Source organism: Helianthus annuus, chromosome 11 (genome assembly GCF_002127325.2).
Source record: "Helianthus annuus cultivar XRQ/B chromosome 11, HanXRQr2.0-SUNRISE, whole genome shotgun sequence".
In the NCBI taxonomy this organism is placed as follows: Eukaryota; Viridiplantae; Streptophyta; class Magnoliopsida; order Asterales; family Asteraceae; genus Helianthus; species Helianthus annuus.
In genome coordinates this window covers 184,936,153-184,963,119 of record NC_035443.2, presented here as the reverse complement: position 1 = coordinate 184,963,119, position 26,967 = coordinate 184,936,153, and the positions used below count along the sequence as shown (strand labels likewise).

The window sequence follows — 26,967 nt, the reverse complement described above, 5'->3', positions numbered from 1 at the left end:
CCGATGTAATTACAAATTTCGTTATTTCATTTTCGTACTTCCGTTTAATTAGTCGTCGATAACTTAACTATATTTATAACCCCGTGTATTACACGGGTTGAATAAATAAATGTTATATACTAATTGATAAAACAATATATGTTTAAAAACCTCCTTTATTGCATGTGTTTCAATTTTGTGTCTAGCATTATATATACTATGGTAAAAGTTTAAAGTTTATTAGAGATAATTACGTCATCGAAAAGACTAATAGCAAATTTGTATATATTACAAATAAAAAGTAGGTGTCTGTCATATTATATAGAAAATCAAATAAATAATATTATAAATGAGAAATATACATCAAATTTAAACTAATAGTTAAGTAGAAGAGATTAAATAAAATAATATTTAGTAGGAGATTATCTATAATTAATTATAAGATATTAAACTAAATAATAATTATCCATAAGATATTAAACTAAATAATATTTAGTAGGAGGGTTACAGAATGTCCCCCTTGTTGGGTTAGGCTAAAGGAAAACTGTTTCGGCTGGCAAGATTGTGTTGAAGGCAGAATCAAAGAAAGTTTCTGAGCAATGAAAAAGCTTGTGTTGAAGATCAACATTTGTTCACTTCCCTTGCCTTTAATACTTTTGGTTCCCTTGCTCCTGAAGTTGTCGGGTTCCCTAGACAAAGTGCAGAATGTCGTGCAAAACAATTTTCAACGTCGAGGAATCAAAGTTTTGTTTTCGATAGAATTGGATTTGCTATTAAAAAAGGAGTTACGGCGCAGATTGTTGCATGTCTATATGCCATTCGTTTGTTATTTTCTGTATCTATATAAAATTATTCCTTATCGGTGAATCAAAGAGTCAATTTTAAAATAAAGAAAAAATAAATTATTAAAACTATTATATTAATTTACTGTTGTAAAGATTAATAATATTGTGTTTTTAAATACATATTTAAAACTAATAATATTATACATCTTATCTAAAATCTAAATCTATTATTAAGCTAAAAGATATATTACGTAATATCTTAAGTTGATTAATATCAAAACTTAATAATATTACTTTTTTAAATACATATTTAAAAATAGATTAAATTAAAATAGTTATCCATAAGATATTTAAATGGTATAGATATAAAATTTGTATAGATATAGATTAACAATAAAAATTTGTATTAATTTAGATTAAATATTATTATTATTAGTATTATTAATATTTTTAATCAATTAAATGAGAAAATGACAAGTGTCCCAAAATAGGTTTCTTTTATTATATAGTATAGATATATTCCATTAAAAAGAACAATAATAAATGACTAGAAAAAAAAAGGTGTAGATTATTTAACATATGTAAACAAAAAACTTATATGATAACAAAAGCAATAACAAAGTTACTACCGGTGAGATCTAACTATTGCAGGTTTGAAAATATAGAAACTGAAAAAGATTAGGAGCAAGATCATACAAGTTATCGTTTCAGTGCGTGTCATCTGCCACTTGAGAACTCCTGATGCCCCAAAAAGAACGCGGTTTTAGTTTCTTGTTCGTAGCAGTGAAAAGCCACCCCATTTGATATTCACAGGTTGCACAATACGCTACCGTCCATGCATATCTGTAAACAAACAAACATGTTCAAGATGTTTTGAACAAAAACAGTTTTGGGTCAACATGTTTTGACCCGTTACCGTTGCTTCCATTTGCCACCTGTACTCAGGTGTTTACTACTTACAATGTTGTAGAAGGCGCTAGGCACTAGTCGGGCGGTGAGGTACCCGCTTAGGGATTAATAGGGATTAATCGGGATTAATCGGATTGGACTTTTTAAGTATAATTTCACAAATTGATATATATATAGATAACTTTATACTTTTTATTAATAAATTTACAAGTTTAGGAGATAACTTTATACTTTTTATTAATAAATTTAAAAGTTTAGGAACCATATGTAAACTAGTGAAAGATAGAGGGGGTTAAATGTTAAAACACCTAAACTTAAATGTTAAAATAGGTTTATAACTAAAATTTGGGCTTTAAACCATGGGCCAGGTTTCAAAAATTGGGGTTTTTGGGTCAAAAAACATGGGCCCGATTAGTCCGGTTTGACCGATTTTTACCGATTGTGTCCGACTTTGACCGATTTTGACCATAACCGATTTTTTTGACCGACTAGCTTAAATTTAGGCAGTAACCCACCGACTAGCGCCTAGGCGACGATTAATCGGCCGCCTAGGCGACGATTAATCGGCCGCCTAGGCCGATTTCTGCAACACTGACTACTTAAGAGATGTTTGTATGGAAGTTAAATGCATACCCAGGAAACCAGCTATACTCTTCTGTGGGTACCCCGATAAGTGCTAATCCACTAGCTTTAAGAAGAGTCATTATTTCATGCACATAGCCACTCGGGTTCACATAAGCACCAAGAGGCCCATCAGTCGACATCACCAACATATCGCTACGGTTTGCAATCAGCGTCTGCAAAAAGAAGAAAATGCTATTAGTAGAATTTACCACGAAACTTTAATGTTTAAGAATTCCAGCGAAAAACATGCAGAATGACGAAAATGCGCTTAAACTTTTAACATGATATGTGTTGGGGTGTTTCAGTAGTCGAGTAGTCGATTCGGATTCGAAAATTTCGGAATTCGACTTGATTATCAAGCTTCGAATTTGGTTTTCAAATATTCGAGTTCGATTCGATTCAAATTCTAGTCAAGTAATCGAATTCGAATCGAATACGAATTTATGATTTTCAATTCGATTCAATATTTGAATTCAAACTATACATATATTTTTTTTACTATTTATATATACATGAACATACACAGACAAATGGAAAAACCTTCTAAATTTGGGCCGAACTCTAAAAGCCCTTGCAATTAGTTCGTAGTAGTTTTAAAAATAAAATAAAAATAATTTATTATTTAGAGTGAATTTAAATTAAATTAAATTAAATTAAATCAAATTGTATTTAATAGAATTCGAGTTTCAAATATGAATCAAATCGAAATTCGAATTGGACATAAAATTTGAAACGAATAATTCATATTTTAATCTATAATTTAAATCGAATACGAATTCAGGTTAAAGAAATTCGAAAAAATTTCTTTTTTATTAATTATTCGTTATTCGATTCATTGAACACCCCTAGATATGTGTTTAAGAACATTTTCATCACCTGACATGTTATTTATTTATTTATTTATTTTTTTTTTTGCCAGAACTGGTATAAATCATATCATTCATAATCAATTTTTAGACCCTTTTTATAATTTACTCATTTGACCCGTTAGACAAAACAAAACCCAAACCCTAGTTGTTAAAAGCCATCGCCTCTTGCGCCCAGGCCCGTTTTTCAGGCCAGGCGAGGCAGTTGCGCCTTGAGTCGAAGAAATTGCGCTTTAATTCTCCAAGTGATGGTTCAGGTGCACATTCCTGCGATATTCCTAGATTCCGAAAGGTTTCCGGCCAAATTTTCTAAATTCCGGCAAGATTCTCGCCAGATCCGTACTTTTATCCAAGGAAAACTACTTTTCTACACTAATACACTAATATTTTAGAACCTTTGGTACTAAATAAATGATATAAAGTGTTATATAATAGATTTTGTTCATTTTATTTAAAGAATAGTATTCTTTTTCTAATACATAATATATTTTTTATTTTTTTTCATTATGCGCTTTATTTTTCTCAGGCCCTTGTTTTTTCTGCGCTTTGCGCCTAGGCCCCAGGCGAGGCCTATGCGCCTTGAGTGCGCCTAGCGCCTTTAATAACTATGACCCAAACGACCGATTAACAAGTCAACGAGTCAAATTGGCACCTATACTTATATGCTCTCTATGAATTACGTATATATACACATACAGATGTAATCAAATGTGTAGTTAGTTACCTGACAACTTCTACATTTGATTTGGTCAAAATTCTCAAGCAACTCTATTTCACGGCGCAGCCGATAAGAAATCCCGTCAATCTCCAAAAGCTCCTGTCTTGTTGATTCAGACACGGGAATCTTACTTGCAACATGAAATGAAAGCAAACCCGGTTGTCTCACAAGGGCATCCATGCTAGGTGTCCCGACTATTTTTTTCCACATGTCTGTAAACAAAAGTCACAATAATATCACAAAAAATGATTATAAATTAAAGCAAGTAAAATGCCATTTTCGTCCTTGAGGTTTGGCCAGTTTTGCGACTTCCGTCCAAAGGTTTGTTTTTCCGCATCTGAGTCCAAAAGGTTTGAAATCTTGCCATTTTCATTCGGCTTGTTAACTCATCCATTTTTTTCTCCATTGGGTCAAGGGTATTTTTGTCTTTTTGTTAACTTAAAGGGCAATTCGGTCTTTTGAATGCTTGTACATTATGCTAAATGCTTGTACATAAAGTGAAAAAGACCTTCTTGCCCTTTAAGTTAACAAAAAAGACGGAAATGCCCCTGACTTAACGGAGAAAAATAAATAGAGTTAACGAGCCAGATGAAATGGCAAAATTTCAATATTTTGGATCCAGATGCGGAAAAACAAACCTTTAGACAAAAGTCGCAAAACTGGTCAAAACCTCAGGGACGAAAATGGCATTTTACTCTTAACTTTAAAACAAATTTCTATATCTAGAAGATGAACATATGGAGCAAGAAAACAAAGTTATAAGTACCTGATAACCTTTGAGCAAGACAATAAGAGTCATGCATCCGGTAAACCCAATAAGGCCAAAACGCTCTTGGGCACTCCCTTGGACCAGGTACCGAGCGAAATTCCCGTTGAGCCCTTCTGCGAGGCCTCTCAGACACATACTTCTTCGCAGACATGTCTTCAATACTTTCGTTATTTCTAGAATGTAACAGAGGCTGGGGTTCACACACAGGACTCTCATCATCACTACTTGTTGACTCACTAAAAAAATTACGATGCGAAGACGATTTAATTGCGGACGCATGCAACCTTCTTTCGGTTAGTGACAATTCACTCTCGAAACTATCGTCTGAATCATGGTCTAGCAGTTTCGAATGAGAAACATTGGCTGTAGATAAGTTTCTTAATGGTGTTAGTTTTCCAAATGCGTCTCGTGGTGTCCTTAATGGTAAATCTTCTTCGATGATTTGGATCTCACCGCATGGCTACATAAAGTAGAAAGAATAATCATGCATGGGTATTAATTAATTAATTAGTTAATAAATAATCAATTAAATTGAGATATAGTTTGTATTGATGAAAACATACTGCTCCTTCAAGTTCAATCCAACGACGTTTTAAACGGAATCGTTGTTGGCCACGGGTAACTACGTTTATTGAACCATCCTCCAATCGCCGATATTGCCGAATCTAAATATTTTCAATAGAAAATTCAGATTAACACGTTAATCACATTGCATAAAAAAAGTGACCAACTTTGGTCCAACTTCTAATTTAGGTAAACAACCTTTTTAGGTCAAGATAAACCATCGAAGTTTCAAAAAAAATGAATTAAGTAACCAGCTTCCGAACTTTAGATTTAAGCTGATTTCATTAACCGAATAACTAGTCAAAATGACGGCGTCTGAGGTGGCTTTTGAGTTTTGACCATGTTGACTTATTTTTTCTAACTTGGTGCCTGAAACAGGTAATCTTACCCCTTGTGTAAGTACCTTTAATAAAGAGTAAAGTACACATATGGTCCCTATGGTTTACCAAAATTTTGGATTCGGTCCCTGATTTCCCAGAAGTACACAGATGGTCCCTGTGGTTTGCACTTTGTAACCCATTTAGTCCCCAGCCAACACATATGGTCCCTAAATGCGTTACAAATTTGCAAACCACAGGGACCATCCATGTACTTTTGCAAAAAACAGGGAACTAAATGTGTTACAAAGTGCAAACCACAAGGACCATGTGTGTACTTTTGGAAAGTTAGGGATCAAATCTGAAATTATGGTAAACAACAAAGACCATCCGTGTACTTTACTCTTTAGTAAAAAAAGTAGAAAAATTTAATGGTTTTTCTGTACTTAAAAAAAGTTGGTTACCGAAAACAAAAATAGACCAAAGTTAGTTACTTTTAATGCAATTAGCCATATATTAGAGAACGAGTTATGACTACACCTCAGCTGTTGTTCCCGTTGTTGCAAATTTTATTCTCCCATTGTCACCATCTCTAAAAACACGAACCTTAAAAATAAAGATAATGAGAAAAAGAATCAGATGCAAGCTGTGCAGTTAATGCGGTAAAAAATCGGATATCGTTCAAGGACCGATATTTGAGATTTTGAGATATAGGTTATCGCGGTGGGATATCGGTAATTTTATTATCATGCGGAATTTATATATATAGCAATTTAACACTAACAATTCAGTATACTATCCTACCATTAACAAATTAACCTTTTGCAACTTGCAAAACACTAACAATTGTAGCAAGTAGGATCTAATTAAGACTTAAAATACTAACAATTAAGACTTAAAGCACTAATAGCAGCAATAAGAAGAAAGACGAATGGTAGAACTAAAAAGAATGGTACTGTACTGATCATAGTTATTAAAAGCCATCGCCTCTTGCGCCTAGGCCCAATTTCCTAGCGAGGCGAGGCAATTGCGCCTTAAGTCAAGGCAGTTGCGCTTTGATTCTCCAGGTGATGGTTCATGCGCAAATTCCGGCGAGATTCCTAGATTCTTGAGAGTGTTCGGCCAAATTCTCTAAATTCTGGCAAGATTCTAGCTAGATTTCTACTTTTATCAAACGAAACTATTAACCGTTATATAATAGCTTTAGTTTATTTTATTTGAAGAATAGTATTAATTTTCTATTATTAAAAAATATTTTTAGTTTTTTTTTTGTTGTACGCTTTTTTTTTCTCAGGCCCGCGCTTTTTTTGCGCCTAGGCCCCAGGAGAGGCCTATGCACCTTGAGGGCGCCTAACGCCTTTAATAACTATGGTACTGATATCGGTAAAATCGTAGATATATTGGTCAAATATCGGTCAATATCGGCGATAATATTGATATAGATATTTTGACCGATATTTTACATGGGGACCGATAACCGATATATCACCAATATTAACTGCATAGGATGCCAGGATGACAGCTTAATGAAATGTTTATAAGATATTTTCACATACCACCCCTATGGTGTACGGAGCTTCAACTTGTCTCAATGCCCGGTCCACAGCAGCTATAAAATTCGGTTGAATTACTCGCAGCGGAAGAGTTGCTTCGGGAAACAAAACTACGCCTGAATTGCATGTAACACAAATAAACCATGAGTTGCAAATAAAGCAGATGAACATTAACACACGTTAACACGTAAATATACGTACCTTCAAGATAAAATAAAGGTACATGCAATATGACACCACCATCCAAGAAAGCTAGCCTATTATGAGTATCTTCGACCTCTGATTTATTTTATATTTTTATGCGATTAATTAGAGTTCTTTAACAAGGAGGAAAAATGAAAACCGATGAGAACTGAGACGCTTACCACCAAGATAAGAATGCATGGAAGCTAAAGAGGTGTTGAAGGTATAACCGCCAGATGCGGAAGTTCCGGCAAATGCACGCTCGCTAGAAAAAAAATAGAGTTAGACCACCACAAAATACCATTTACGTGATGTTTAAGGATTCCAATTATGTCATGAAGCAGCTAGAGATGTAGAACACTAAAATTTGATTTAAAAGCTTCAGATAAGTGTCATGAAGCAGCTATTAAATCTTAACAACTGTATAACAGAGAAGTTTTATTCGCCGATAACAATTTTGATCCTTAATCAACCAAAATAAGTGTAGTCTTCGAACACACAATGCATCAAAAAGCACATTCCCGTTTTTAACTGACTATTATGCTATTGTACTAACAATAATAAAAGAGTTACTTGGAATCCAACACTTATCAACTAGTCCACTTTAAGAAATTAGACTGTGGCCTTGGGATTTGTAGAAATGAATGCTCTTACAAATCATAATCACCCAAATATGAGACTATATTACACGCATTTAAACTAAACGAACTAAAAACTCATATTCATATTTGCATTATTTAATACTGAATCTTCAGATAGGACCTTGATCAGGCAGGGCCTATAGTTTTGACACAAGTTTGTGAGTTAACAGTTCATCATTTTCTATCTATTTTGTGGAAACACACGCCTAGGCTCTCAAGTGAGAAGGCGGTTGCGAAAAAAAAGCACCTTGCAGCCATCCAGGTGCTCCGGTGAGGTTCCAGCCAGATTCCAATAAGGTTCCACCCACGTGCAGGCTAAGTTCTGTAATTCTAGCTAAAGTCTACCAATTCCAGCCAAATTGGTCTGAAACATCCAAAATGGCCTGGAACCAGCCTAAACTAGCCCTAAGAAAGTCTAAAATCTCTAAAATATGTATGTTTATGCTACACGCCTTACTTATCTCAGTCCCTCGCTTTTTAAGCACCTTGCGCCTAGGCCCATGGTTCACCCTTCGTGCCTTCGACAACTATGGTTTCTATGTCTCTTCCTCTTTGTTTTATCATCTCTACTTCAATACTTAGGGTCTAATATAACAAGTAATAACTTATACATGTTAGTAGAATTATTGAATACACAAATCAAATGAACACCTTTTACATACCTAACCTCCAGGAGTAACAAAATTGAGTCCCAACACACATGACCAAATCAACCTTTTCAACACCGGATCAAATTATCCTAATCATTCCCCAAACCCTAACTCAAAGCCGCAACAAGCATTCCTGAACTCAATCCGAAACCCTAAACCCTAATTTCAAACAAATTACACACCAAATCCAATACAAACCGTACAAAATCACAACAACACGAACACAAAGTGATTCAATCGTATCATAAACTCAATTCGAAACCCTAAACCCTAATTCCAGCCAAATTACACATCGAATCCAACACAAATCGTACCAAACACAACAAAATAAACACAAGGCGATTCAATCGTATAAAAAACTCAAAAAACGCATGATAATCAAAGCGAAATGAGATTTTTTATTGAAATTACTCGATTTGGTCGTCATCGGACGATTGGTGGCCGTTTTCAACCTCTTCGATCTCCAATTCCTCTGAATCTAGCTGTCTAATTTGCTCGATTTGATACAGTTCTCGCTCTAGAAGCCTCTGCTGACGATTATCTTCCATTGATGATTTGATTCACTCTGTTTGTTCTCGTGTTATGCAGCGTTATTACTCATATATGTATGTATAGATAAATACATGATACCCGCCAAATTATTACAAAATAAATAAATATTGTAGCAAATGAATGTATTTTTGAAGGAGTAAAGTACAATTTACGTCCCTCAGGTTTACCCCCTTTTACATGTTCAGTTATTAATTTCAAAAATTCAATACTCCGGTCTCTGTGGTTGTTGATTGCTTGCAATCAGGTCTTTATTGGTTAACACCGTTAGTTGATTGTAAAAAACTCAACCATTGACGAGGGTAAATTGGTAAATTTACTAAAACTAATAGCAATCTTCACCATATCACTCATTTATCTTCCTTTATAAGCTACACCTCAATCCGTCTCCCCCAAAACACCTCCGGCGCCCAAGTACATTCTCTGATCACCCACAAAGACAGTTGTTCAAGTCCGATCAAGGTCAAAATGTTGTCTTATTCTGTGATTATGCGATCCGAGCAAGTAACAGGTACGGTATTTGCTTAATTTCACTTGACAGGTAAGTATCAACTTAATACAGTTACATGAACATGTTGATCGGAGTGTCGCGCTCCGGTCAAAGATAAGATTTATAAGCCCAAATTACCCTTAACTATGTGTTAGTGGTAGTAAGGGGTCGAACCACGAAGAGTATGTGGTTTGTGTGTGGATTCGATTGAATTATCAAAAGTGTCACTATATATGAAGCTTGCTAGAATAATTTTGTGTTTTCGTTTAATTGAGAGATATGATTTTTAACTAAATGAATTGATGAGAATGATTAACAACTACTAATTAACGATTGCAAGAAAAATGGTTACTAGAACAATAATAATAAAAAGGAATCACGCCCGGTTTCGGTAATTGTTAACCTAGGATTTCTACAAGTTTAAGTTTCAACTCAAATGCATTCGATTAACGGATTTAGTGTACCGTGACTTAGGTGCTACTAGCTATCAACGTCCCGAAGAACATACAAAAAGACACTTTGTAATCAACACAAGTAAATCCTAACAACGATAATGCACAATTACATATCACCATTTCGCAAAGTCATAACTTTTAACATCGCTCGACAATTCATGAATTCGCAACAAATGTAATACTATTATCAAGAGTTTCAAAAACCAAATACAAATTGTCACTAAGTTGAAACAAGAACAATTCGAAACCCTAAAATTAACAACTACCTACACCGGGGTGAAACAGAGATGATTAGCCGCTCATGGTTGAAGAAGCTTGATCACCGGATGTTTGGAGCGTGAGTGAAGACATCTTGAAGCTTGATGGATGATTGAATGGTGAATGATGATGGGTTGGTGAAGGAGGATGGTGGTAGGATTGATGATTGATGATATGGAGAACTAGGGTTTGGATGGATGAATTGATTGTGTAGATGGATGATGGATGATTCTTGATGATGATTTGGGTGTTGAAGGTGAAGGAGATTGAATGGTAGGTCATAGATAGTGAATAATGGCTCCAAGATGGGTTTTCAAAAACTCCAAGAAGTGTAACTCCCCAATTCATTCGTCCTCCATCAAAATTAACAATCAAAACGCGGTGTGAATATAGGGGAGCCGTCGCCGACGGTGGATGTGTCCGTCGGCGACGGTGCGTGGTTTGCTAACTGCTACCGACGGTTAAACACGCTGTCTACGGACAATTCAAGCTACGGGATATTGTGCCAACCGTCGGCGACGGCCCATATGGGCGTCGGCGACGGTGCCTGGATGTCTGCTTTTCTGTTTCATCCATTTCTTGAGTCCGGTTGACCTGTTTCGCATCCCGGTGGTTCCGTTTTCGCTCCGGTAACTCGTAAAGCTCCCAAAAAGCTCCTTAAACTCTGCTAGACCTGCAAAACAAGTATCTAATCAAAAGTAGGTCATTCGAAATTAAAACTTGTGTAAAAACATCAAATTAGACAATTACAAGCATCGGTTTTCGACCACGTATCACATCCCCACACTTGTCTTTTGCTTGCCCTCAAGTAAATCTGTTTTTCACTTTCACGTGAGTCGAACAACGAATACACTCCCCATTCCCGAGACGAAGGTTAAGGTCCAATGTCATACTAAAGTTCAAACTCTTTACAATATTCAATGTATTTAACGGTAATGTGAATTCATTTGCACAAATGGTTACCCAAGATTAACCCGCCCGTGAAACCAACAATTCATGCACATCCCTCACAATGTTCTCTCCATTCGGCTTATAAATTGGCTAATATTTATAATGTATTAGCACTTCAAAGAATATTCACTCAAAACCGATTAGAACATATACCCGCATAAGCTTGCAACTCAATCATTCTCCACTATTGATCACAAACATTAAGCACAAGTCATAAGGTCTTGTAAGGGTTGTAATGGGGCTAGGCTAAGGGTAGGAATTAGGATATTTTTTTAAAGTGGCTAAGGTGATGAAAATTCGATGTTTATTACAAACTATTAACTTACACAAAACTAAATATAACCATCACTATAAGGCAACAACTTTTGCCTTTTATTCAACGACTACTAACACCTCTTTTTGTGTTTTTCTCACCTGCATGGGCCACCATTTTCTTTTTTTTTGTGTAAACAATTAAAAACAACTATACAAATGCAATTCCTATAATCGAATTTTCATCACATGGGTTTAAAATAAAAGGTTTAACGGTTATGGGCTAGAGGTGGTCAAACGAAAGGTTTAGGCTCAAAATGGGCGATTTGGGGATTTATTTGGGTAAGGATAGATAAATGGTTTTAAGAGAAAAGGTTTACCTAATGCCTTAATCATTCTCGTGCTTGTATTCGGTTTATAGTCTCAAACGTATCAAAAGTTGCAAGTTCTACAATATATGACTAATGGTCCACTCAAACAAAGAAACATAAACATGTAATCTATGATATAAAAGTGGCTCAAAATCTCACATATCTAAAAGGGTATGGTATGTGACATGCATAAACTACTAGTTTCTTAGGTGGATTATTCCCAAATAACCACCCACTAAATACCCGTCATGCTATTAACTTGAACTTGACCATGACAAAAGACCAAATGGGTTGTGACATCCCTCGTTGACTTAGTTACTTGTGCTTTTAAGATCGCTTTTTAGACAAGATATTTTGAAAAATTTTTGCAATTTTCCTCCATCCCCACTCTTGAGGTAAACATTGTCCTCAATGTGTAGTGTTTAAATGAACGGGTCAAAAACTAAAATTTTTACTACTCCCCCATCCCCACACTTGAAGTACATATTGTCCTCAATGTGTGAAAACTAGAGTATTAGATGCACAAGGGATGTGACACGGCTAATTCCCCCAAATTTTCACCCCGGAAATAAAATACAAAAATACACTCCACTTATTGCTAAACTAAGAATCAAAGTAAAAAGGAAACGCATGCACCTGATTTTTGTCGCTTGATGCCCATGTCTTCTTTTCTAATTTCTCGGAGGTTTATTCGATTCCGCGTTTCCATCTTCAAATCAATAATGAACCAAGACACCTACTCGACCAAGAACCCACGCATGATTTTCGGAAACTTTATCAACTACCAAACTTCGAAGTCAAGACCTCTGATATATATACACACAACCACACAATGGTTTTGGACACATCTCCATATCTCAACACCACCCTCTCATCTCCCTGTTTCGATAACAAGTCGCCGGAAAACATCAAGAGTTTCACGTCACCTTTGTTTGGTATAATACTCTCATGTATCTTTCTTGTTCATTTCATATTAACTGTCGCGATCTCACTATTTAACTCGCATAATCAATACACCAGCAACCATAGACCCACAATTCACCTTTGGTGTAACCTGTGACGAGACAGACGGAGGCGGAGCTCGCCGGAAAAACCAGATGCGCCGAAGACCACATCGGGATTTGCGGCTCGTCCGTGTTCGGTTAATCGCCCTCGTTCGTACTCTTGGATTCCCAATCCTACTCGTGCGTTACTTACAAGAAATCGCAACGCAACCAATGTGAGTATACTCGATCCCATATTATTTTTACACTTTTGGGTGCAACATGTATTCCATACAAAAACACGTAACGCTTGAATCTTGTTTTTATCACACTCTATCCACATTTAAACATGAAACGATTTGATGCTTGTAACCCCACATTCTATGTAACTTGAACGATATTTGAATGCAACTTGAACGATATTTGAATGCAACTTCAACACTCTTTGAGTGCAACTTCATTTGGATGCAACTTGAACGATATTTGAAAGCAACTTGAACGATGTTGAAAAGTGGTAGGTAGTGTCATCGTCTTCATGTTGGATATTGAGCAACTTCAAAACTTGTTTTATTCTACTATGCTATGTATCAAACTTGTATACTCGCCAACTTTTTGTTGATTTTATTTTAATACATGTTGCAGGTTGATAGACAAGATGATGATGAGGCAAGTTAGGGTGGACTAGAAACTCACCTAGAAAATAAACTATGTTTGAAATTTGATTTATGTTTTGATCATGTTTGAACAATGTATGACATTTTAGCATTTATGAAATTGAATTTAAATTATATTGTCACAGTAGTGTTATGATGCTTTTGAGCGATTTGTTCGTCTCATCCCAATGTTTCCGCCATCGGTTGGGGTGTGACAGATTGGTATTAGAGCCATAACTATAGGGAATTAGGTAGAATTGCTTTACTTTTACCTAGTCTATAGTTTAGGAGCTTTATCCTTAATGTGTTGTTTAAGATTATCTTCCATTCTATCTTCTTTGCTTCCCTCTACTTTCTTTGGACTTTTAATATACATGCCTTTCCTAATGTGTTTTACTTTTACCTAGTCTATAGTTTAGGAGCTTTATCCTTATTGTGTTGTTTAAGATTATCTTCCCTTCTATCTTCTTTGCTTCCCTCTACTTTCTTTGGACTTTTAATATACATGCCTTTCCTAAGGCTAACACAAAACACAATTGGAGGCTTTGAAGACACTCTTATAACACAATCGAAATGATTCACCAAAATAGGGGTGATTCCCACATTTGGTGATGACTTTCACTCAGCTATACTTTGAATTTTGCACGAAATCTACCCTCAAGTTAGGAGTGATATCTAAATCTTGAAGGGAATTTCCATTTCATATTCTAGTGGACCCTTATCTCTTGATAAGTACTAACCATGTTAGGGTACGATGTTATCAAGTTAGAGGTGAAACTCGCATCTTGTTAACTAGTCCCACTCTTCGATTTTCAATCTCGCCAAAGTTTTGATTTTCCCAATCGATTAAGGACGTGTAGTAACTGGAAGGACAAATATCGTTAGTCGCTTCTCGATGAAAGCATTTATCTATTAGGCCAAAGCACGTTCCCTTAATTCGAAAAGGACTTCGATTCACTTTGGAATAGTCTTATGTTACGTTCCGTGACAATCCAAATTTTTATGTTAAATCTCTTTTATGCTATATCAATTTTCATGTGTTTTACATTTGTACGATATACCATTTCAATCTAATACATGCATGCTAGTGTGTTATACTGGATTCGTGTCACTGGGTGATTCTTATGTGATGAATTTGTCTTTTAACCCACACCTTAACATGTATAGCACTATGCGTAGTGCTATAGGAGTAGCGCCTGCCCGTATTCTAGTGGTCATGTTAAGTTAACAACATTACACCCTCTTTGTTGCGACGATGTTGGGTAGTCAACATTGCGCTACACGATGGGTTGACCTGTTTATTCACATGCCAGTGATACGTTAATCTTGTTAACTAAGTATGTGATGTGGATTGTTCTAAATTTTTATGCTAATACTCATATTCCAAAAAAATGGAAGCTTATCGTCAAGATAGGAGTGATTTCCTTACCTCGGTGGTAGTTACCAACTCTCCTTCATTTTCAGTGAAACTTTATATTTGAACGTTACTTTCATTTCAAGCTTGAAAACACGAATCGCACCATCTTCGCAATCTAAAACAAATAATAATCTCTCATGAACAAACTAAATTTATGACACTTTCATTATCTATGTTACACTATGTAAAATTCATGATAATGCTATGTGAAATTAATTGAACCTATTATATGCTAGGTGGAATTATTTGAAACATTATATGCTATGTGATGCATTCATCAAAACGATTTCGTTAAACTATATTCTCTCTTTTGAATCTTTAATCTCGTCAATTTCCTTAAACAAACTTTTACTCCTCGTTCAGTCCTTCCTCTTAGATTTCGAGAACGAAATCTCCTAAAGTAGGGGAGACTGTAACATCTGTCAAAATTTGGATTCCCAAAATCTGACCCGTTTTGAAATTCGGATCCTAACTCGGAAACCACGGAAAAATTTTCGCGAAACAAATAACGAATGAAAGTATTTATATATCTATTGATTTACTAAATCCTTTATTTATTCATTTACTAATCTTATTTAAATTAAAAAGTAATTATGTAAAAGTTAAATTCTGAGTTTAACAAAATTTACATTTGATGTGGAAACTCAATGAAACAACAGGGACCATCTACAACTTCTTTTCCCACACGCCATCTAAGCTCCTTCATCGGCAAGTTACGGATCATCCAAGATCCACAAATCACGTTCCAATCAACGAAAATATTGTTTCCTTTTTCATTTCTTCGCTAATTTCTCGGAGGTTTATTCGATTCCGCGTTTCCATCTTCAAATCAATAATGAACCAAGACACCTACTCGACCAAGAACCCACGCATGATTTTCGGAAACTTTATCAACTACCAAACTTAGAAGTGGAGACCTCTCATATATATACACACAACCACACAACGGTTTTGGACACATCTCCACATCTCGACACCACCCTCTCATCTCCCTGTTTCGATAACGAGTCGTCGGAAAACATCAAGAGTTCACGTCACCTTTGTTCGGTATAATACTCTCATGTATCTTTCTTGTTCGTTTCATATTAACCGTCGGGATCTCACTATTTAACTCGCATAATCAATACACCAGCAACCACAGACCCGCACTTCACCTTTGGTGTAACCTGTGACGAGACAGACGGAGGCGGAGCTCGCCGGAAAAACCAGACGCGCCGGAGACCACATCGGGATTTGCGGCTCGTCCGTGTTTGGTTAATCGCCCTCGTTCGTACTCTTGGATTCCCAATCCTACTCGTGCGTTACTTACAAGAAATCGCAACGCAACCAATGTGAGTATACTCGATCCCATTTTTATTTTTACACTTTTGGGTGCAACATGTATTCCATACAAAAACACGTAACGCTTGAATCTTGTTTTTATCACACTCTATCCACATTTAAACATGAAACGATTTGATTCTTGTAACCCCACATTCTATGCAACTTGAACGATATTTGAATGCAACTTCAACACTCTTTGAGTGCAACTTCATTTGAATGCAACTTCAACACTCTTTGAGTGCAACTTCATTTGAATGCAACTTCAGCACTCTTTGAGTGCAACTTCATTTGGATGCAACTTGAACAATATTTGAATGTAACTTCAACGATTTTGAAAAATGGTAGCTAGTGTCATCGTCTTCATGTTGGATATTGAGCAACTTCAAAACATGTTTTATTCTACTATGCTATGTATCAAACTTGTATACTCACCAAATTTTTGTTGATTTTATTTTAATACATGTTGGAGGTTGATAGACAAGATGATGAAGAAGCAAGTTAGGGTGGACTAGAAACTCACCTAGAAAATAAACTATGTTTGAAATTTGATTTATGTTTTGATCATGTTAGAACAATGTATGACATTTTAGCATTTATGAAATTGAATTTAAATTATATTGTCACAATAGTGTTATGATGCTTTTGAGCGATTTGTTCGTCTCATCCCGATGTTTCCGCCATCGGTTGGGGTGTGACGGGATCCAACTCCGAATGATTGTTTGGAGTATATGGAGTGTCAGTGTCGAAGTTGTGGTGAACAGGGGTTGTGTCAGAATCGGGACCAGGCTTGTGCGGTATTGAAGTTTTGGGGTTCTTTAGGGTCACCAAAACCTCGTATTTATGATGCATAACTAGAAACTACGCTTAACACTCATAATAGGTTTTTTAGTTTGATCGTTTTTTTGGGTTTTAGTATTTGACGATCAATCTCAACCCATTATGAAATCATGTGATTGATATGTAAGTTTAGAATGATTTAAAAGTACTATCTAAACTTTTATTATGTAACTTTTTGGCTGTATATAAGCAAGTAAGTTAATGCAGGTTCTTGATTGCTATTGTAGTTATGCACAATATCATGGCTATTGTGATTATGCACAATATGATTTAGTTGTAATGTAGGTGTTGTATGTTGGTTCAGTTCTGTTTGTGCATAAAGGAAAACAATATAAATCATACCTGTCACAGCAGATAGTGCAGAGGAGAATCCTGTGAGGGAGTTCGACATGCCTGTCATCTTGATCTGGTTCCTCCTTAGGGTGCTGACTGATGATGGGGACTTAGAAACCGAAAAGGGTATCGGTTAGGAGAGGAGGTTTCGTGATGATGTTATGACTAATGGGGTGTGTGAATTGTGTAACTGAGTAACCCTTAAACCTCCACATAACTCTCCTTATATAAGCACCCAAGAGGAAACCTAATTAGTTACTAAGGGTAATATGGTCCATCAACAATTACCAACTAATTAAATAATAGGTTCTAATATATTTTGATCTCTATAATGTAAATGATTAAGATGGCTATAGATTAAATATTAAACATAATATATTTAATCTTACATTCTCCCACTTAGCCGAGTAATCATTTACTATGAGTATTAGATAAGCCTGATCAGGAGTTAACACTCATTTTAGCCTTAAACAAGTACTATAGCAGAAAAATACAGCCGTTGAATCATTATGCGACTCAGGACCCCCATTAATCATACTATAGCCTTAATTTAAAACCTAATCGTCATGATCAAAATACGCGTAAGCCCTTTGTTTGATTTGTAACTTTTTATTTGTCTATATGCCATTATACCGGTTGAACATATTCTAATAGACATACAAAATCAAACTTGAGGAAATTTCATTAAACATAAAACATAAGCTAGTACAATATGCTCAAATAAGGTCTTTACATAATCCCATATTCCGAACATGTTCTTCATAAACCTTAGGAGGGAGACCTTTAGTCATCGGATCCGCAAGCATATCCTTAGTACTAATATACTCGATACAAAGATTATTTTCCTCAACACGTTCACGTACAAATAGATATTTCGTATCGAGATATAAACCAGCTCCAGTCGAACTGTTACTGTTCGAGAAACTAACGGCAGCTGAATTATCACAGTAAAGCTTCAATGGTCTAGAAATGGAATTAACAATTTTGAGTCCAGTGACCAGATTTCTAATCAACATTCCATGACAGGTTGCGTTATAAACAGCAATGTATTCCGCCATCATTGTGGAAGTTGTGGTCAATTGTTGTTTATGACTCTTCCAAGAGATAGGGCCGCCTGCTAACATAAAGATATAGCCCGAAGTGGATTTCTTGTCATCTTTGCATTTGGCAAAGTCAGAATCAGAATAGCCCACCACTTCCAAATGATCACTTCTTCTATAAGTCAGCTTATAGTCTTTCGTCCCTTGCAGATATCGAAGTACCTTCTTAGCTGCTTTCCAGTGATCTAAGCCAGGATTAGTCTGATAACGGCCTAGCATTCCAGCAATATAAGCGATATCTGGACGAGTACAGACTTGAGCATACATCAAGCTCCCGACTACTGATGCGTAAGGTATCTGGCTCATTTGCTCCTTCTCAACCTCTGTTGTCGGACACTGAAACGAACCGAAAACATCTCCCTTAACTACTGGAGCGACGGAGGGTTTGCACTGTTGCATGTTATACCGTGTAAGGACACGATCTATGTAGGCCCTTTGGGACAACCCTAAGATCCCTTTGTTTCTATCTCGGTGAATTTCGATGCCAATGACGTAAGATGCATCTCCGAGATCCTTCATGTCGAAGTTATGCGAGAGTAACCGCTTCGACTCATGCAACATGTCTAAACTATTACTTGCCAATAGAATGTCGTCAACGTAAAGGACAAGTATAGTAAAGTTGCTCCCACTCATCTTGAGGTAGGTGCATTGATCCACTTGATTCTTCATAAAACCTTGCTTCTTCATGACTTCATCAAACTTGAGGTACCACTGACGTGATGCTTGTTTTAACCCGTAAATGGATTTCTTCAGCTTACAGACTAGATGCTCCTGACCTTCAGGCTCAAAGCCTTCAGGTGCTTCATGTAGACATCTTCGTCCAAGTCTCCGTTAAGGAAAGCGGTTTTAACGTCCATCTGATGCAGCTCTAAATCGAAATGAGCTACTAGGGCCATGACGATCCTTAATGAATCTTTACGAGAGACAGGTGAAAACGTCTCTTGATAATCAATTCCCTCTTTCTGAGTGTAGCCCTTTGCAACCAATCTTGCTTTGTAGCGTTCAACGTTACCATTCGGATCCAGTTTTGTTTTGAACACCCATTTGCATCCTACGGGTTTGACTCCGTTGGGTAATTCTACCAAATCCCAAACGTCATTTTTCTTCATGGATTCAAGCTCATCAATCATTGCTTTATTCCATTCAGAAGACTGATCACTGCTAATGGCTTCATTGTAAGAGATAGGATCATTGAGCTTTCCGGGATCCATTTCAGTCAGGTAGGTAACATAATCATCCCAATTAGGAGGCCTTCTTTGCCTGGATGACCTCCTGAGTGGATTATCGGGTTCAGCGTTGTCTTGGTTTTGAGCGTTTGATGTGCCTTCGTCATGAGGTATAATGGGTTCTGATTGTAGAGGTAAATTTGCAGTTGGTGCAGTAGCTTCAGGAACAATAGTTGCATTGGGTACAAGAGGAGTAATCGGAGTAATGGTAAGCGACGAGTCTCTCCCCCCCGCGTCTTGTACTTCTTGCAATTCTTCGTAAGGGTTGGTACTGCTCCCACTGACCTTGAAATCCTCCAGGAACGCGGCACGCTTGGTTTCAACAATACGGGTGACATGGGAAGGACAATAGAAACGATAACCCTTAGAGTTCTCAGGATACCCGATAAAGAAACAGGTAACTGTCTTAGGGTCAAGTTTCCTTAGGAAAGGATTGTAAAGTTTTGCTTCAGCAATGCAGCCCCATACTTTCATATATTTAAGACTCGGTTTCCTTCCTGTCCAAAGTTCATAAGGAGTTTTAGGGACAGACTTAGAAGGAACTCTATTGAGTATATGAACAGCTGCTTTTAATGCTTCAGTCCAGAGGAATAATGGTAAGTTAGTGTTGGCTAACATAATGCGCACCATGTTCATAAGGGTACGGTTTCTTCTTTCAGCGACACCGTTCTGCTGAGGTGTACCAGGCATGGTGTATTGGTTCACAATCCCCTGGCCCTTACAAAACTCATAAAATGGACCAGGAGCTTGACCCACATCAGTATGTCTTCCATAATACTCACCGCCTCTATCTGATCTCACAACTTTAATCTGACGATCTAATTGCTTTTCAACTTCAGCCTTATAATCTTTAAAAGTTGTTAGAGATTCAGATTTCTCCTTAATAAGATACAAGTACATGTAACGAGAATAATCATCAATAAAAGTGATAAATGAAGTATGTCCTGTTATGCCAGCGATTTTGTAGGGACCACTAATGTCAGTGTGAATGAGTTCTAATAAATTAGAACTCCTAGTGGCGCCTTTCTTATTCGCTAATGTCATTTTACCTTTAAGAAATTTGACACATGTTCCAAAGTCAGAGAAATCGAGAGGAGGTAAGACTTCATCCTTTACGAGACGATTTAATCGCTCTTTTGAAATGTGGCCTAAACGCTGATGCCACAACATGGATGAAGTCTCTAAGTCTCGTTTCTCTTCCATCTTTGTGAGTGATTCATTAATGTTATATGACAACAAAGATTTGGAAAAGCCATCATCTAGTTCTAATCTATAGAGACCTCCATCCAGAACACCAGTACCATAAAGAACAGAATCATAATGGATAGAGAGTTGGCGATGACCATGGGAAACAATAAAACCGTCCATGTCTAACTTTGGTCCTGATACAAGGTTCCGAGTTACCTCAGGAACATATAAGGTATCATAAAGTTTAATACATAAACCAGTTTTCATAACTAATTGTAATGTTCCAATGGCCTTCACTTCTAATTCTCGATCATCCCCAACCTTAAGCGTTCTTTGGTTTCTTTCCAGCTTCCGGATTGAAAGGAATCCCTGAGTAGAATTGGTAACATGAACCATAGAACCAGAATCAAACCACCAAGAATTAGCAGGAACACTTAAATTATAGGACTCAAGTATCATAAAATAATCGTTACCTTTCTTAGCCAGCCACTCCTTAAAGTCAGGGCATTCCTTCTGCATGTGTCCTGTCTTTTTACAGAACTTGCAGCGGATACTGCCTAAGGAGTTCTTAGAGCTGGAAGGTGCACTTGTATTAGGGTTAGGATTAGACTTATGGACTTTAGAAGCATCCTTCCTCTGATAATTGTGCTTCCTTTTCTTAGGATTGGAGGTAGTGAAATTGGCAACATCAGTAGTGCGATCCATCCTCATGCGCTCTTCCTCCTGTACGCACATGGCGACCAGCTCACTCATCGTCCATTTTTCCTTCTGAGTGTTGTAATTGATCTTAAATGCTTCAAAGGATGAAGGAAGCGAAGTAATGATGAAATGAACAAGGAAACCATCACTGATTTCCATTTCCAGCCCCTTCAGCTTATTGGCCATGTCATTCATCATCATGATGTGCTCGCGAATGCCGCTCCTCCCATCATACTTAGTTGTCACCAGCTTGAGAATAAGGGTACTAGCGTGTAGTTTAGACGTCCCTTTGAACTGAGCCTCCACATGTTCTAAGTAGGTTTTAGCATCTTCAGAATCAGGAATAGCTCCCCTGATTGCATTGCTTATGGATTGCTTCATAAACATGAGAGACATGCGGTTACACCTAGTCCACTTTTCATGAGTTAACTGCTCAGCAGCAGTACTTTGAGTGGTAAGGTCCGCTGGCTTTTTCTCTCTTAGAGCATAATCGAAATCAAGCAATCCGAGAGTAAGCATGAGAGCATCCTTCCATGCAGCAAAGTTATCACCAGTCAAAGGTGGAATCCCGCAGTTGGGTGCTGATAGTGGAAATAAGATGAGCAAGTTATGATACTAAGGAAGAAAAACTAATGTGATCTATGGGCACGTTAAACTAAGGCAGGCAAAATAATGACCATTTTACATAATGAAGCTGTGATAATGTCTATTACTAACATCAAAATAATAGACTTAACTAAAAAAATTCTACTTAAACGAAAACAAAACAGCTTTGGCCAGAGGTGTAATCATTTAAGCATATGTGCAAAGTGGTTGTAACAAATCAGCTTTGGCCAGAAATTGAAACAATCACTTTAGTTATGCACTTGCTAAGTATGCCATCTATGAAAGAATTAAATCAGCTTTGGCCAGATATTAAAACATTCATGCATATGATGCACACTTAGCATAGCTTTCGTAATACTTGAATAATAAGTAGATGTATCAAGTCAGCTTTCGCCAGAAATGATATATCAAAAACTCATTCAAGTTAAGCTATTCTGGTTTTGTAAAACATTACATTATCTGATTCTGATTAAATTACAAAACCATTTATTTAGTTCACATTTAAACAACTTAAAATAATGAGATTGCGAGTCGCAACCACGATCTCGACTAATGACGTTATGGTTGCGAGTCGCAACTACGGTCTCGACTAATCACGTTATGGTTGCGAGTCGCAACTACGGTCTCGACTAATCACGTTATGGTTGCGAGTCGCAACTACGGTCTCGACTAATCACGTTATGGTTGCGAGTAGCAACCTCATGGTCTCGAGTGATGACGTAATGGTTGCGAGTAGCAACCTCATGGTTGCGAGTGATGACGTTATGGTTGCGAGTAGCAACCTCATGGTTGCGAGTGATGACGTTATGGTTGCGAGTAGCAACCTCATGGTTGCGAGTAGCAACCTCGCTAACAGCTGTTAATTGTGATATCATAACCGAAAATTCGAAATCTAAGGGATTAAGAGATATTCTTTCCTGTTTTAAGCTGATCTAATTTTGTCAACAGATTTCGAAATTGCAATCTCTTTATCCTTTTAACAGTTTTCCAAAAAACTTTAGAGGAAAAAATAGATCAAAACCAGGAAAAAACACTTAATAATCCGAATCATATTCCAAATCATAACAGAATACTTCGAATTTTCTCAAGAACATGATGAACCCTAAAACATAAAACATAAATTCTGGAACCCGAAACCTGAATTTTAATAGTCTTTTCTAAACAGATTTCGGCTAAACATAGACAAGTTAATTCCGAATGAACATATCATTAATCTTCTTCCGAAAATCATGATTTCGAGTCGACCTTCATGACTCGAAACCGGCTGTGACGGTTTTGAAAAATTATAAAGAAAATAATCCGTTTTCCAAGTTTCAATCCCAGAATTATGGATACGAAAACAGAACTGACTAATCAACATATGCTCTGATACCACATGTTGGTTCAGTTCTGTTTGTGCATGAAGGAAAACAATATAAATCATACCTGTCACAGCAGATAGTGCAGAGGAGAATCCTGTGAGGGAGTTCGACATGCCTGTCATCTTGATCTGGTTCCTCCTTAGGGTGCTGACTGATGATGGGGACTTAGAAACCGAAAAGGGTATCGGTTAGGAGAGGAGAGGAGGTTTCGTGATGATGTTATGACTAATGGGGTGTGTGAATTGTGTAACTGAGTAACCCTTAAACCTCCACATAACTCTCCTTATATAAGCACCCAAGAGGAAACCTAATTAGTTACTAAGGGTAATATGGTCCATCAACAATTACCAACTAATTAAATAATAGGTTCTAACATATTTTGATCTCTATAATGTAAATGATTAAGATGGCTATAGATTAAATATTAAACATAATATATTTAATCTTACATTGTAGGTTTTGCACAATAGTGATTCTTGATTGTTGTGGTAGTTCACATATTATACAATTTGGTTAACTTGATCGGGCATTAACTTGATCAGGATTTTGTAGGATTCTTGATTCTTTATCAAGGCCTTAACTTGATCAGGAATTTCTAGGATTTAGGAGAGTTATAAACAGTTGTGAGTTAGTTATACTAAGGGTTGTGTGGTAGGAATTGGTTATAATTTGAACGTGGATTTGACCAGGGAAGAAGTCAAGGCTGTTATAATTAAGGTCTTAACTTCATCAAGGATTTGTAGGATTTAGGAGAGATATAAACAGTTGTGATACACTTTGGTTATAATATACTAAGGGTTGTATAGTAGGCATTGGTTATAACTTGAACACAAATTTGACCAGGAAATAAGTCAAGCCTGTTATAATAAAGGTCTTAACTTGATCATACACTTTGGTTATAATATACTAAGGGTTGTATGGTAGGCATTGGTTATAACTTGAACACAAATTTGACCAGGAAATAAGTCAAGCCTGTTATAATAAAGGTCTTAACTTGATCAGGGATTTGTAGGATTTAGGAGAGCTATAAACAATTGTGAGTTAACTATAAATAGAGCAGGGATGAATGCTCAACCTGTTTGTAATTGAAGGCAAATCATGTTGGTAGCCATGACATGTTTGACCAGAATAAATGGTTTACACTTTTGAGTAATCGAAGGCAGTTCAACTTCTGCAACTACACTCCGTTGCAATTGCGAATGTCAATCCTAATTCAACTAAAACTCAGTTGCAAATTATGCAGGTAAAAACTTTCTAATTCTAAACATAAAACATAGTGTAATTCTACTTAGATGTCTTAATACGGGCTTTACTAACTGTTATTAACTTCGTACTATTGATTAATTAATGATAATCGATAGTTAGTTACTAGATTTGGAAAGAGTTTCGAATTTGGAGGGAATATATAACTTATACGTTCAGGGACCGAAATAGTAACTAAAGTTACAGGGGTAATTTGGTCTCTTCACGAATTTACAAATGGGACATTAGTGATAAGGAACTGATGGCAAGCAATCGACAACCATAGGGACCAGAGTGTTAAATTTTTAAAATTGGGGACTGAATGTGTAAGCGGGTGTAAACCCTAGGGACGTAAATGGTACTTTACTCTATTTTGAAGTGAAGCGTGATTGTTTTTAGCCAGGGTGTGCATAAAACTTAATTAATCGAAACCGAATAATTGAATTACTCGAACCAAAGCAATAACCGATGGTTTGGTTTTTGATTTTTGAATAACCGAATTTTCGGTTTCTGTTAATCACATAATGTAATGCTATTTAAGTTCATGGCTCAGTAGATTTTTTTAGACTTTTAGTCCAACCGATTGTCCATTAGTGTTTGTTTTATTATGTGCATATGGCACATTACCAATATGTATGTGGTATCTATATAATTTTGCAAGTTTTATATTCATTAGTTTATATTTTACAAGTTTTATATAATCGGATAATTAACCAAAATTAACTGAAACCGATCCATAACCAATGGTTAACCGAACAACAGTTAATCGACCATCGGTTATGGTTATGGTTAATACTTTTCAATTAACCGAACCCACGGTTAACCGACTTTGCACACCCCTAGTTTTAGCCCTGATTTTGCCATGTGTGTTTGTGTTTGTAAAATCTTTTTTGTTTTAAGTTTATTAATAAGTTTGGTTAAACAACTAAGATAAAAGAGTGATATTAACATTACCCGAAAAATGACATAAAAGATACAATACAAGTGCAAGAACCGAAAACTATTGATATTATATGACGAGAGAACGAGAAGCTACACTATTGACACCACTCTTTTAGCTTGGACATGCTCATCATCCGCAAAAAGCCAATGGTCTTGGTCTTGATTTCTTCAAATAATCTTAGTATAGAGATTAGTTTGATTGAAAAAATCTTCTTGTTACGAGCTTCTTATATACATGATGTAAATATATATTTTTTTTTGATTTTATATTGTTATGTTTAACTTGTTTTATAAAATGGGTTATATACAGGTTTACATGTCTGATTAAATGACTTGTGTTTTGAGTGATATGTTTGATTAAACATGTCGACTTGTTAACATGTTTAGTTAAGTAGGTCGACTTGTTAACATGTTTAGCTAAAACTCAATGAGGGACACCATTTATACCCCTTTATTTAACCAAGGGGTCGCGGTATATATATTTAGTATAGGCATTTTGATGGGTTCATAAACAAATGAATAAAAACACGACCAAAATTATCAAGAGTTTGACATGACAAAAGTTTAACGAGCTTGCTCCACTTATAGTTTTCTCCTTGATTACTGTATTAAACATGAAAAAATTGTAATTTGTTTCCTATTTAATTTTACATAATTTATTTACTTTTACTATACTTAGAATAGAAATGTTATGAAAGGTTATATATATGAGAGTTCGTTATTTTCTACAAACATTAGTATAAGGTGTAAACAATATGTACCTGTTTGTTTAAAGCTCGATTGAGCCACGATAAAATGAGTTCGAGCCTTAGCTTCTTGAAAAAAAACTCATGCTTAAACTTCACTTATTGAGCGCTCGATTAGGCTTACAAGCCTAAATAAGATTGCTATTTGAAATTAACTAGTGGATTCCTTCTCCACGCTTTGCGACATAAATTTGGTCTATGAGAAAAACAAATATTGGCGCTTTGAATCTTAGTTTGAATCAAGACATCTCATATTCATATTATGTCCCAGGTATAGTTCATCATACCTTTGTCAATAAACACTCCTATAGAAAATATACACTTAGTGTAATTGTTTGATGGTTAATCATAGTGAAACTAAATCAATACCATAAGTTTGTTTTAATGGTATATTATAACTTCATAGAAAATGTAAGAGATACAGGGG

At 36.2% G+C, this 26,967-nt stretch overlaps 1 protein-coding gene across 2 annotated transcripts; it reads right to left on the bottom strand.

The window, feature by feature from the left end:
• Window positions 1-408: 408 nt before the first annotated feature.
• On the bottom strand, window positions 409-9,215 carry LOC110891432. Of its 2 annotated transcripts, XM_022139124.2 has the most exons (11): window positions 8,970-9,215; window positions 7,450-7,532; window positions 7,286-7,363; window positions 7,088-7,200; window positions 6,072-6,137; window positions 5,214-5,315; window positions 4,648-5,110; window positions 3,888-4,093; window positions 2,307-2,470; window positions 1,461-1,607; window positions 409-668 (listed from the first exon to the last, which is right to left on the bottom strand). In XM_022139124.2, exons 1-10 carry the CDS (start codon window positions 9,104-9,106, stop codon window positions 1,472-1,474), a joined length of 1,548 nt encoding a protein of 515 aa, XP_021994816.1. In that variant the 5' UTR covers window positions 9,107-9,215; the 3' UTR covers window positions 409-668; window positions 1,461-1,471. The 2 variants fall into 2 exon arrangements, with proteins under 2 accessions (XP_021994816.1, XP_021994815.1); XM_022139123.2 differs by lacking the exon at window positions 409-668 and having other exon boundaries at window positions 1,285-1,607.
• Window positions 9,216-26,967: the final 17,752 nt, after the last annotated feature.

What these genes read in the sequence shown, in the direction of transcription:
- LOC110891432 (XM_022139124.2), bottom strand. Translation starts at nt 9,106, where the DNA reads ATGGAAGATAATCGTCAGCAGAGGCTTCTAGAGCGAGAACTGTATCAA. An exon ending in TCCGATGACGACCAAATCGA is followed by an intron (nt 7,533 to 8,969) that starts GTAATTTCAATA and finishes TTTTTTTTCTAG; the next exon opens with CGAGCGTGCATTTGCCGGAA. An exon ending in CATGCATTCTTATCTTGGTG is followed by an intron (nt 7,364 to 7,449) that starts GTAAGCGTCTCA and finishes AAAATAAATCAG; the next exon opens with AGGTCGAAGATACTCATAAT.